At 34.8% G+C, this 14,454-nt stretch overlaps 1 protein-coding gene across 2 annotated transcripts in view; it reads left to right on the forward strand.

Annotated features, from left to right (window-relative positions):
- Nucleotides 1-14,454, forward strand: part of LOC120623839 (zinc/cadmium resistance protein) — a 36,894-nt gene that overhangs the window by 1,145 nt on the left and 21,295 nt on the right. For both annotated transcript variants that reach the window (XM_039890103.1, XM_039890105.1), the window contains exons 2-4: nt 287-471; nt 5,275-5,497; nt 9,250-9,501. In XM_039890103.1, the coding sequence (XP_039746037.1) occupies nt 295-471; nt 5,275-5,497; nt 9,250-9,501 (652 nt within the window). In that variant the 5' untranslated portion in view covers nt 287-294. The remainder of the gene's footprint in view (nt 1-286; nt 472-5,274; nt 5,498-9,249; nt 9,502-14,454) is intronic.

Genomic DNA, 14,454 nt, shown 5'->3' on the forward strand with positions numbered 1-14,454 from the left:
TTATTGGGACAATCAGTTTGATTCAATGTAAGCAAAAATACAACATTAAAATAAATGGACAACTGAAATTACCCATCAAGTCGCCAAGATGACATAACCAACTCTATTAGCTGACTTTGCTTTCTATCACTACCCTCAACAAGCATGGAGCTACTATTTATTAAAAATGATAATCTTAATATAAATCACTATGAAGAATAATGTGCACTGCACCAAATATTAATTACTTACAGTTCTACATCAATATCAAGTAGCCAACATTACTAAAACAAAGTTTTCTTTTCAGCACAAACAATGTCAAAATTTGGTGGAAAGAAATGTCGACTTTTGTCGATGTTATGGCTGACAGGGACGTTCTTTTTTGTGGAACTAATCGTGGGATATATGACAAACTCCATGGCTCTGGTTGCAGACTCATTCCACATGTTGAGTGATGTTGCTGCTCTTGTAATAGCATTCTTATCAGTAAAGGTAAACCAAGTTTATATATTTATTTAGTGATTATTTTCAGGTAAATATACATGTAGTTCATCAATTGCCTGCATCAATGTCATAAGTAAAAAGGACCTAAAACATACACTGTGTATTCTTACGTACGCACATAACTCTCATTATATTATATACCACAGACTTGATAAGTAGCCCCGAAATAATAAAGTAATAACAGGCAATAATATAATAAATATACATCACTAGATTTATAATTAAAAGCACCCATTGGTTGTAAAGCTAAGACCCTGCAAAGTACTTGATTGACACGCTATGAAGCTTATAGTTTTTAAACAACTAGTTGATAGTCATCAAAAATTTTAAACATTTACTCAAGGTCACTTGTCTATCAGTAGTCTTAAATCTATAAATCCAGAATGTGCCCTAGAACGATTTGATTTAGTCCAGCCCTCACCTTCATACCATAAAACTGACACACAATAATAGATAGATTCATAAGTCTTTATCGCACAAAATAATAAAGTTAAAATAGAAATATGTAAGATGTACCTGAATAAAAAAAAGAAAATGCACCATTATAATTGATATCCAACAAAGTGCTTTGCTTACTTCTTTCTGACTAGCATGTTATTCGAGCTTCTGTTTTGTTTTCGCCAAAAATGGGAAATCAAATGAAAAACCTTTTACCTTCAATACTTAAATACTGCATATTGCATAGTCTTGAACTAGAGTCTTGATACAAAATAATGGACGATTCGTAAATATTTCTAGCATAGTTATTTTCTTAGTGATTTTGCAATAAATACCTAATTTGCATCATGGTTTTATCAAATTTATAGATCATATTGACAGTAACTCGTCATCAGATGTCGGTTAATAAATGACGTCATTCGCGTTCTTCCGGTTTTCGTTCTTAGAAAAGTACCTCCATAGTAGCTTAAGATTGATTCAGTATTTTTACGATGACTCATATAAACATCTATGAAGGTGAACCATTGAGAGGGATTTCTTTGATTAATTGTATAACTATACCTCCTCCTCCTAACTTGCCTCCTCTTCGCCTTTTTTGCATTATCCTCTTAGCATAACAAGGATTGGGATATATAACTGTTATACGCCAGTACCGGTTGTCTCTACTTCGCAATATGGCGCTATAGTAATATTAGAGTTTACTTGAGTTCCGTCGGTCCGTTCAGCCGTGCTATTATTTACTATCCTAAAGACGATTCAACCAAGCGAAATTGCATTCCTGCTCAGTCCCATGTAATAGCAGATAACTTCAACTCACTACAACAACAACTAATAGTACAAAATCACTAATAACTTCTTGTAATTGTTTTTTTATACCTAGCTTACTTCATAAATAAGCTTTAACACGACAGAACACGGGTCTCCTCTCGGAAAGTGAAGGGTTTAGGCCGTAGTCCACCACGCTGGCTAAGTGCGGATTGGTGGATTTCACCCGCCTTTGAGAAAGTTATGGAGAACTTACAGGCATGCACGTTTCCTTCACCGTTAAAGCAAGTAACATTTTGTGCCCATTTCCACTAACTACGAACAAGGCTATGCCTAAATAGGTGTTCCGCCTAATCTTAGTAATCTCCTAAGATTAGGCGGAACAACTACTTAGTTAGCGGATTACTCATAAAACAACCGTCCACCGATAGTTATTACCTAAGCGGTGGTGAAACGTGTTTTTTTCTTTAGACATTGCCCAAATCATTAGGCATTCGCGATGTCTAGGTGCCTTAAATTAAAGACGCGCTTACCTAGCACCGAAAAGTTAGAGGTATTGTTCTGAGGTCACCGGGGATCAAAGTAAGAAGGCAGTAGGCGCTATCACCGCTTTTTTAGTTATTGCTTTAATGAACCTTTTTTAATGAACCTTTTATCAAACCCTTCCTACTTTCGCAGCGAGGTTGCACTCAGTGATAAGAAATCAACAGTATATGGAGCCGCACGTGTCTTTGTTACTGTACGGTATATGCGCAAAACAAATAAAAACAAATCAACGTTGACCTCCATGTAGATATCACGTTTCGCGCATAACAAATTCAATAGACACGTTTAAATGTTAATGTTGTTTCTTACACAAGTTGTAACGGACCCGTTTCGAAACGTCACTATTGGCGTCTCGAGGTCAAAGTTCTGCTTCCATATTACTTTCAAGCTCAAAACAATTTTTATTTTTCATAAATAAAATCATTTATCTATAAAAGAAAAACCATCTTCATACTAATTACAGCATAACACGTTATAAAGTCAACATAAAACTATTTAACTTTTAACTATCTTTTCTATTTTTCTTCATCAATAGTGACTTGACACTTCCGTCGGTACTCTTCCTAACCCGCCATTATTATAATTTTTTTATAACCTGTAATTTTCATTTCCCACTCCAACTTATATAGACTTAGATTATGAATAATGTAGATCAGCCTGAACTATTTTTTTAAAGCTAAAAGTCTAACTTTAGTACCTTTAAAGGAAAATTGCACAGACCCCAGACCTTACCATTGCTATCCATCAGGCATGATAGTTATCAAGAACATACCTTCATATCGTTGTGAAAACTTGTAATAAGGTGAATATTCACTTAGCTCACAACGTAGAAACTTAGACAGGAAAAAATTACAAGCTGTTGGTTTTCCTAAATAAATAAATATATTTTTACAATGTCAGCTTATTTATCGCGTTAAGTTAAGCAAAAAAATTAAAGCCTACCGGTATTTCCTGAGATGAGCGCATGCTAATAAATAAACTTTCATCCCCTATTTGACTCCTTTGGGGGTGGAACTTTTATATATCGTGATTTAATTTTAATTTTCAATCTATATTATATAACAATTTTTAATTTCTACATAGCATTGAAAATGACGTGCTTTCATCCACTATTTAACCCCCTTAGGGGTGATATTTATTGTTTATTGTTAATAAATTGCTACATGCACATACATGAGACATGACGCCCCGCCGGGGCATTGCAATAAAATTTGTCGAAATTATTTTTATTTGTTACTCAATTTAAATTTTTTATCCAAATTAAAATTTATTATTACAATCGATTTAAATATTAAAATATGTCAACTTAGAACTAAAAAGGAAAAAATAGAAAAATAAAATCAAAATATTAGGATTTGTCAACAACAACATAGGAATAATTTCGATTAACAATAATTATAGAATTAGAATTTAATGTCACACTTTTATTAATAATTGATAATTAATAATTAAGATATCATGTAATTGAGGTCTTAGCATCAAATTTAAAAAGGTCGTCTACGCCATAAAATCAATTTTGAGTAAACCAATGTTTCAGATTTCGCTTAAATACCGTTTCATTCCTTTCTTCTTCGTTCCGTTCCGTTTTCTTCTTTCTTTAATATACTTTGGGATTTTGTTGTAGATCATGATAGACCTAAAATAAGGACCTCGGCCAGACATTTAAAAAGTCTCTTGGTACTCTTGCGCAAGAAGCATGTTTGCATCATGACGTCACTTTACACAATACAATATATAAATACTTTGCATTAAGATGGCCTTAGAAGTTAATTGCTTTTTCAGAATTAAGCAGCAAGTCACTTTAGGGTTAAAATCAGTTACACCCAGACCAGACGAGGTCATTGGTTTAATTACAAATACCTCGAAATAAGAATGACTAACTTTTATACTAAGCCTATTCATATATTTGCAGTTACCCGCGGATTCTTCCGCGAATAATTTTAGTTTTGTTTTCCTGTTAACACTGGCACAGAGAACCGTTCTCGCAAAGGGCTCTTTCTACTAAACCTGAATTTCCGTCCGAATGCGTCAGGTTATCAGCAGAGCGATCAAGCTCTCTAGTAGGTCCTGTAAGAAAATTGGTTTTACAAGTGTGAACTTCCAAAGGCACTACAGTAAAAAATTTGAAACTTATCAAACTTTATCAAAGTCCGGAAACTGTCAGTTCTGTTGTTCCTTCAAATAAATGCACATATTAACAATAGTTTAAATCATTGATTTAATATACATTACACTCAGTGGCGTGCACTTCATACATGCACAAAAGCACTGCATACCCAAATTATTTTGTATCACTCGTATTGGAGGGGAATTTTTGCATTTTATGCCATGTATGTGTGCTTTATGCATACCCTGGTCAAAAACCCTATGCACGCCACTGATTACACTACATCTATTGTAAACATATCCTAGTCGGCTTTTACGCGTCAACGTACCGGAATGCTAAATCGCGTGGCGGTGCGTCTTTATCGGTAGCTTGGTAGGCCACAGTTGAAGTCTCCCACCAGAGAAATGTCACATCATCATCAATAGCCTATAGCCAGTCCACTGCTGGACTAAAAGGCCCAATGGGAAGTTTGGCCCTTAATCGCCATGCTGATCAGACGAGATTGCAGTATATAGCAGTAGTAACACAGAGGTAGCTGCTGCCCGTTCTTCATTATATTCCCTTAGTAGAACGAAGAAGAGGAGGAGGGTGACAACTATTCTGATATGTCGTCGCCACACGGAAAATGATACATGTATATGTATGATGAAAAATAAGCCTAATTTGCTATTCTCCGCGAGAAGTAGCAGAATCTTTATGGTGTAACGTCTTCAATCCCTCGACTGCACACCAAATAGATCTTTGACAACCCCAAGAGATGTCGACTTATAATGAATAATTGTTATGATTGTACAGTCGACATCTTTTCGTAGAGTGTAGCAAATTAAGCTTAATTTCTATAATATATCATGGAATTCCGCAAAGTAACGCCTGCTTCTATCAAACATGAAACATGTGTAACGTGTGTGAGTTAATGAAAGTCGTTTTTCCCCTAGATGTCACCAAAGAAATGGTCAAAGAATACGTTTGGCTGGGCGCGAGCGGAGGTGCTTGGTGCCCTCGTGAACGCAGTATTCCTAGTGGCGCTATGCTTCAGCATAACAGTTGAGGCTGTTCAGAGATTCATTAAGCCGGAGATCATACACAACGCACAGCTGTTGGTGGCTGTGGGAACGCTCGGTTTAATACTGAACATAGTGGGACTGTTCTTGTTTCACGGTAAGTCAAGAGTTAAGTATTATTTCAGTCTTAAATCATTTTTTTTTTTTTTTATTAAAATAGGATTTCAATAGACTTTCATACTATTTTTTATATGGTGGTGAGATGATGGTGATAACTTCATTCGTAATCTTATAATGAAAGGTTTATAACGCACCCTGGTCTTACAAGGAGAGCTTAGCTGGATGTTCTCTTTTTTTTAGAAAAACGTAATAATAAAACCCAAAGTTTTTTTCTAGATCACCTATACTTTAAACTGTAATAGGGCATTTCTTTAAGCTACCGGAAATTTATGTAAACTATAAACTCTTTTAGACACATCTCCAAGTTAACCGGTACAGTTTACTGTTAATTTGTGTTATATTTCTTCCTAGCATGAACACGATATTTGTTAATTGAACAATAATTTATCATCCATCCATCATAAAATCAGATGGTTTCCTCAAAAATTTCGCGTTTTGATATTTATTTGTGTTTTCAAAAACTACTTTGTGGAATCCAACAAACATTGGTTTGCATTAAAGCCCGGCCTATCTCAAAGTTTTCATATAAACTAGTCTTTTGACTACCTCGTTGGTCTAGGTCTAGGTCGTTGGTTTGAAGATAGAGTATTTTCTGCTAAAGAATTTTCAATCAGCCCCAGATTAGGAAATTGACGGTCTGAACCCCAGTGCCTCGGAGACCACGTTAAAGCACCACCACCGCCATCCGCATAGCAGCTGTTGAAGTAGGGTTGGTGTCGCTCTTGAAACAGTCTCTCCTATGAGAGACGAGGTCTGTGCCCAGCAGTTTGACGTTAATAGGCTGCGGATGACGACTGCCTTTTCAGTTGAATGGTCCTTTATAAAAATAGGTACGAACAATTGGCTAGTATGGAACGCCATAAATAAAAACAAGGATTTGGCGTCATATCGCGGCCATTAGCAATCCATAAACTAAGTTAAAGATTTAATAACCTATTAATTGTTTGATTATTAATTTGTTTATTTATCATTTATGTAGCTTAAGTAGCGCCTTTATCTGGTTTTAATTAGGAATATATGCGTGATTTAATAGTATCTCGATAAAATAATTACAGCTACAATTAGGACGGCCGATTGGCGCAGTGGGCTGCGACCCTGCTTCCTAAGTCCAAGGCTGTGGGTTCGATTCCCACAACTGGAAAATGCTTGTGTGATGGACATGATTTTTTTTCCGGAGATTGGTGATTATCTGTATATTATGTGTATTAATGTACATTATTCATAAGAATATTCATCAGTCGTCTTAATACCCATAACACAAGCTACGCTTACTTTGGGCCAGATGGCGTTGTATGTATTGTCGTAGTATATTTAGTTATATTTAACTACCAAGTTTAATTCGATGTATTTTTTTATACATGTAAGTACACGACGACCTCTCAGAGATTTACCGACACCGAACAATATCAAACCGATAAATGATTTAGGTATTGCTATATCAGTCATGTGCCGACTGGGGGCTATTCAATATTAAATATATATTCTTAAAGTTCACTTTTAAAAATAATTATTAACAAGCGATGATAGCTTAGTGGTTACGACTGTTATTATTAAATTTGTTCAAGTAAACAAACGAAAAAATTCTTCAGCCCTATATATTCGTAGCTACCAATTGTACTGTAAATTAATTATTGTAGAATTAAACTGTCTGAGTTTGGTTAATATAAAAGAAACTTATTTATTACCAATTCAACGTCATTTTGGACGTAGTACTTTTTAGGGATTTGGTAATAGAATATGTTTAATTTTTATTTCCATAGCAACAGTATCCCAAAATGAAACAAATAAACGACCAAATATACCATGGTTCAACGAGGTTCAACCTTAAGCATTTTCGCCGAATTTGGAACGGGTTTCGTATAACATTTTGTTTTTCATTATTGGAAGATGATTTCTGTTACGTTATTCGAGAACTTGAACTTTTTTTTTTGTTTTTTAGTTGTGTTACACTCGTTTAAATTTCAATTTTGGCTCGTGGAGTTAAAAATTTAGATTTTTCATGCTTTATGCGTTTAAATGCTGCAATATAAGCGTTTTTACAAGCTGTCCTATTTTTGTTTCAATTTCATTGTAATGAAATGAAAATGTATTTGTTTACGTATAACAATAGCAGATAAGGCAGATACCTTCTGTTAAGTTTAAAACCTTTACTAGTCTTCTAGCTCTTCCCTTACAATATACATCTATATTTATATCTAATAATATAAGTCATTTATATATTTTTACGAGATGAAAATTAAAAATTAAATTTAGGACTAGTTATGCGTTGCATTTATTATAATGTCGATCATATCGTGCAATTTACTGAATTAGGTTAAAAACAATATTAAATAAGTATAGGTAATCTTTAACCTTCTAAGTTACTCTCTAATGCCGAATTTTTTTTTTAAATTGGTACTTATATTTCCGGTGATGATTAACGCGTTTATACATACAAAACCTTCAATTTATTAAATCGATACAATTATAAAACGTTGAACTGTTAGCCGGGTTCGTTCTTCTATAATATGCGGCTGAGTTTATTCTCTATCTCACTCAATTCTTCAATCTCACTGTCACGCGTTCTTTTGTAAACCTCGCAGATAATGAGCGGCGCGTTTAAACGCACAAACGAAATATTTACCTTCATGTATATGTTTATGTATTATCATAAATATAATCACAATTATTAACACATTTCCGGCTGGCTTTAGGTATCTCCTCTCAGAATCGTTTTTACTGTAGGAGATAAATCTTCCGCAAAAAGTGCTATAAATATTAATTAATATTTATACAATATTTTTTCCTGAATCTATAATTCAGGAAAAAATATTGTAGGAATATATTTCCAAATACATGATTATTCATTTAAAACCTTCTTTCAAATAAAATAATCAATAGTTTAGTCATCCCATCAAAAAACAAAAAAAATGTTACACTAGCCCCTCTCTCCCCTACTGGCCGGATGCTGATTGGTAGTCTTTTCACGCATCTGCAAATATTATGGCGAACTCTAAGGCATGCAGGTTTATTCGCGATGTTTTCCTTCATCGTTCAAGGAAACGCATCCTACCTGTTCCACGGTCGATTGACGCAGTGGGCAGCGAACCCGCTTTCTGATTCAAAGTCTGTGGGTTCTATTCCAACTACTGGAAAATGTTTGTGTGATGAACATACATATTGTTCATTATCTGCGTGTTTATTTGTATATTATAAGTATTTAATTATTTTCATTTATCAAATAGTTTTAAATGACAATGTGAGATTGTGATCACAAAAAAAACTAACGGCTGATTTTGTTATGGGCTTCTTCTTAGACCAGGGCGCGTTTGGAACCCTCGTAACTTTATTTTTAAGTTGACGAATTTAGTTATCGCCATTAACAAGCTTGTATGTCATATTTAACATGTGATGTACGAATCAAAAGTGCTAGATGGCACTTTGTGCCTATTTTTAAGTTTTTTAGAATTATTTGACTTTGACTTTGGCCATGTATATTATTCATCAGTCATATATACACAAGCTACGCTTACTTTGGGGCTATATGGCGATGTGTGTATTGTCGAAGTGTATTTATTTAATTATTATTTGTTAAATCTCCCTGAAAGGAATTCTGAAGTTTTATCAATTAGGCTGTCACTGCTTAGTACGCACAAAAGCATACACTAAGAATGCACACGACCTTGAAGAACACTACAAATTAAGAAAAGTTGTACCTATTTCTGATTCGGTTTTTGCTATTCTTCCTAGAACACGGCAGCAGCCACGGTCACACCCACGGCGGGGTACCACCGCCGGCCAACGTGCGACATCTCACCGAAATAGTTAACAGCAATGCGGACATGGCATTAGGTCACGCAGCGACCGACACCGAGGAAACAGATGAAATGGTACCGCCGAAGGTAGACAAGATACCAAGCAAGCAAGCCCCGCGAGCGAATTCAGACCCTGGACATCTGAACATGAAGGGCGTCTTTCTTCACGTGTTATCTGATGCTTTAGGTGAGTTTTTCAGAGAAGTTATTCAAGTTACTCAGTAATAAACCCCCCGAGTTTACTCAAAACCTTGACATCTGAACATGAAGCATGGCTTTCGCGCTGACTAAAGCTTTGGTGAGTTTAATTTATTGTTTGGTGATAGGTGCATTCATAATTCGACGAATTTTTTTCGTAGACAGTCAAGTTGCCCGGTAAAGGGTCCCCGAGCTAATTCAGATCTTGGGCATCTGAACTTAATGGGTGTATTCCTTATCATCCTTCCTTATCATAATCTCTGATGTTGATGTATGCAGTGCTCAACGTATTTCTCGCAGATAGATAAGTGATCCAGTATTAAAGATCCCAAGCTAATACGGACTTTGGACATCTGAACGTGAAGGACATCACGCATCCTTCACGTGTTTGTTAATAAATATAAAATATAACTTAGAGGCTAGATCGCTTCAGAAACTTTCATTTTCATATATATTAAGTAAAATGATAAAACATACGGATTTAAGTACATTCAATACTAATGTAGGAATTGTGAATTATTTTTCTCGTAGATATAGATTTTGATACGAAAAAGTATCAAGAGTAATCGAGACTAGATATTATTTAATTTTCGTTAAATAATTTTCGGAATAGAAAAGAAATGTGATCGAGTGAGCTAATGTATTAGTTTTGAAAGAAACCTCCTTTCCCTAATACGAGGAATACGAATCTAGTAGAAATATTGATTTATATGATTAATTCATCCAGCGTAAGCAACGCTGGATGAATTAATCATACAAATAAAATACCATTGCATTTCAGGTAGGTATTAAAATATACCTACACTGCATAAATTAAAAAGCTCTTAAGACTGATAAAAGTATTGGGATTAAACATTAAATTTAGCTACGGTTTTTGTTAAAGTAAAGTTCAAACATGAGGTGATCACGAGACCCTTGGCACGGTTCCTGGATAGGGCCAAAATAAGTAAGGTCTGGGTCAATAATGGGTCTGTTACAAATTCTTCTTATTATATTCCACATTTACTTTCTGTACCGATAACATTATTATATATAGTTTTAGTATTATTTATTTTACCATATAGTTTTTTATTTTATTTTATATATGTACTGTTTTTGTAATTTTTGTAATTATTAATATGTATGTATGTATATTCTTAGAGTTTTGCGCACCGCTATAAGGATTCATATGTGAGCCAATTCCTCATAACGGTTGCCTAGAAGAAATCACTATAAGTGATAAGGCCGCCTTTGTTACACAAATTTAATTGACTTGTACCTTTGTTCTTTTTGTCTCTTTTATTTATTTTTTCTTGTGTGCAATAAAGTATTTTTGATTGATTGATTGATTAGCGGTGTGCTCCGCATTAGGAGAGAACATTAAGCCATTGATCCCGGTCTCGTTCTCGAACTGAAGCAGCGTTATGGAAAGGTGTATGCTCTGGAACCCTCCCTCTTATGTGAGCGGCTAAGCAATATTAATAAGCTACTAATGCCCACTGAACTATAATTTTACTGCTCAAGATTGATTTCATTTAGACCTTTGAGGGGTTCCGAAGATTTCACTACATCCGAAGATTTTCACTAGATTGACATAAAATATAATTAAGTAGCAGTTATCTAGGAATGTTTTCTGTTTACCAGCGGCATTGAATTCGTTAATATGGTCTGACTACTTGCAGCTCGTGAATTTCGTGGAAAAGTTTTTATGAACGAATAATTCATAAGAATCGAAGAATATTTTTTTCCTTTTTCCTGTTCGCTTTAGATTAATTTGTATTGTAAAAGATGCCATGTACGGCCAAAATATCAATTCCTTCCTCGTTGGGTGGGAATCAATTATACTCGGGTTATTATATCCTCCAACTTTTTTCTTAGCTGTATAAAAAACCAGTAATTTTGTAGTACGTAGTGTTTTATAATGACGGCCATTTCGCCAGTGGAAGCAATAAAATAATCTCAAAGCAAATTTAACAGAAAATAAATGTCAAAATACCAAGTATGTGAATCCTCATATCAACCCAATACAATACCGGCACGAGTCTCCTCCCACAATGAGGGGTTAAGGCCGTAGTCCACCACGCTGGCCCAGTGGACATAACATACAAAATGAAATGCTTTCTACAAACTTCAATTTCCTATCTCGCTCTTTTGGGACTAGTAGTTTTAAAAACTGTGAAACACGTGTTTCTTATTTTTCTATCCCTTTTATACGACATTAGGAGTGGAATAATAACTAAAAACCCCTAGTATGCTCAAAAATGTTAAGTCTTTAAGCAACTTTCCGCGGGTATGAAGTGAGACGTGCGCGGGGCGTTTTCACTGTTTGTGTCAACACAATGTACTGCATGCAATAAATGTTGAATGTGGGTTCTATATATTCTTAATTCTATGCCAATTGTGATGTTTGTAAACAAGTAGAACTAGTAAAGTTTTACCGTGAAATTGTAATATCGGTCTCAGCGGGTGGTTTGATGAACATTCATTGATGGACATTTTACGTTGATCCGTTTCACCGGTTACCTTTAATGCTTGAGAAAAAAAAACAGCAAAAAATGCGCGATAGACCCATTCGTATTTCCAAGAAGAGTGGAAACTATTGGAAATGATATAGATGTTTTATAAAAAATGGCTTTTCCTTGTACGCATTAAGTATAAAAGCAACTCGTATAGCGAAGGTTTCCCCCCCGATGTCGTCGAGCCCTGGGGCTCTTCTCATGGCGAGCTTTCGCGCTCGCCCCACTCCCCCGGTGACGCCGTAGCAACCCCTCAGGTGGTTAGCGGCGGTGGTGTCCTTCCGAAAAATGAAAATGAAAATGAAGGTTTTTGTTCGTTTTATACCTTCGTGCTACTTTATGCGGTAGCTGTAGGACGAGCATGCGCACCACGAAAAAATGATGTCTACCGATTATCTCGTTAATCTTTTCAGAAAAAATACTAATAACTGGTACAGAGAGTTACTAGTATTTTTCTGAAACACTCATTGTGGAGGAGCTCTGTAGTGTAGTAGCAAGTAGTGCGTTGATGTGATGATGATGATGATGATGATGAAAGATTTTATAAATATCCTATGGAATCCCTGCGAACTAGATTGCATGATTAAAAAAATGAAATGCCATCATCTATTCCTATTTACGCATAAATGTTTCTGCGTTGGAAAAAACGCCCGGCCGACGCCATTGACATATTTTTTTGTGGTAAACACCAACCGTGCGAACACCGCCAACCTTGTACTACTTTCCACTGAATCTTATCATGCATTTAGATTTTTCAGTTATCACCTTTAACCGAAACTATGGCATAGTTATCGACACTTATCGAGCTATCTCCCCTTTTAATTTGTCCAAGTTAATGGGGACTACCGAAATATTTCTGTTCGGTTATCTGATATTGCTAAATAGCCAAGGTTAAGTAGCTTACAGACTTGCCGTTTATTTCATGAGATAACACAAATTCAGGTAGATATATGGCCTACATGTGCGTAAAAGATTTTATGTTTTGGTACGAGTAAATAGAGCAAAAAGTGCATCAACAGTATCTTTGTTAACATATGCCGATAACTATCATGCTAAATGCTTGTTTATCTACCGATCAAATTTTGCATATGTGTATATGCAAATGTGTATATGTGCATATATGCAAAATTATCGTATGCCTATTATCGTTATAGATAGGTATGTATATAAATTTTGCTTCCGTATTTTATTGGCGAAACGGTGAGCGCTGTGAATTTAGTAGGAGGTCACGTGTTCGATTTCCGTCAGGGGCAATTTGGGATTTTATAATTTCTGAATTTTCTCTGGTCTCGGAATATCCCGGGTTATTATGCAAATCTAAGTAAAATTTAAGTAGTTAAAGTATTATTTTTTTAAGATATATTGAAAAAATTTAATACTTCTCTACAAAATATTTTCCCCTTTTTTAATCCTACAGGAGTGGAACTACACTAAGTCCAAAAACTAAAGTAAAGGCTATCAAATGCATAAAATATTTTATTAAAGTCCACCGCTAGCTCCGAATATTAACTCGTTCACTAATTTGGTCTTTATTCGTACAATAGTAGTAGGTAATAGGTAGTAGATAACAAATAAGAAATACTTCAAGATATTGACATTGTATGCTCTCGCAAAGACCTTTCAAAATAAACAATCCCTCAGGACACATGATTCTTTCCAGGTCGAAACTTTGCGGTATCGGTAATGTTTTTTGTAATCTTTTGAGATGCTTAAGTGAAGGTAACAGGCAAGCATAGTAACTTTCGAATTTATTATATTAGTATGTTTTTTTTTAACAAGAGATTTCTTTTTATATTTAGGTTAAATATAATTTCAATTAGTAAGCACGTAATAAGAATTACAAACTAACACTAATATAAAAAAAATATAAGCCGTCTAACTGTACACTTATGGGCATGGTACCCAAAATGCTGGCGCTATTGCCCCTTTGAATTGCTAGACTTAATCGTTGGGCTAAATAAGCCAGCCAGCCGCCAGCTCTAGGTCACCAGATGTCAAGACCAGAAGTATTAATTGCTTATTAAAACAATACTCGTAATATTATTTATTACAGATATTTATTATTATTACTTATTTATAACACGTATTGTCCTGTTAAATGACCTTAATGAGTATGTAAGTGGTAAACCTTGCTATTAATGAGTGTAATAGGTAATTGTTCTACCACAGATATTTATATGAAGTGGTATTTGGAATTGGAATTCGTATTTTTGTATAAAATCTTCAATGTGTAAATGAAAATCGAAATAATACTTTACATTCTTTAGAGATACCTTATGTCTGAGACTTATCTGTGAAACCATGGCAGTGGTTTATTCAAAAACTTTTAAGTTTCGGTTTCTGCATTCAGGGATGCTTTCCGTATAAATACGGAAAGAAATCAGATACAGCTGATTTCTTGAATGCATAAATGTAATAATAAAAAAAAAAATTAATGCAAAATTAAA

The sequence above is a fragment of the Pararge aegeria genome, chromosome 5 (assembly GCF_905163445.1).
Source record: "Pararge aegeria chromosome 5, ilParAegt1.1, whole genome shotgun sequence".
Classification (NCBI taxonomy): Eukaryota; Metazoa; Arthropoda; class Insecta; order Lepidoptera; family Nymphalidae; genus Pararge; species Pararge aegeria.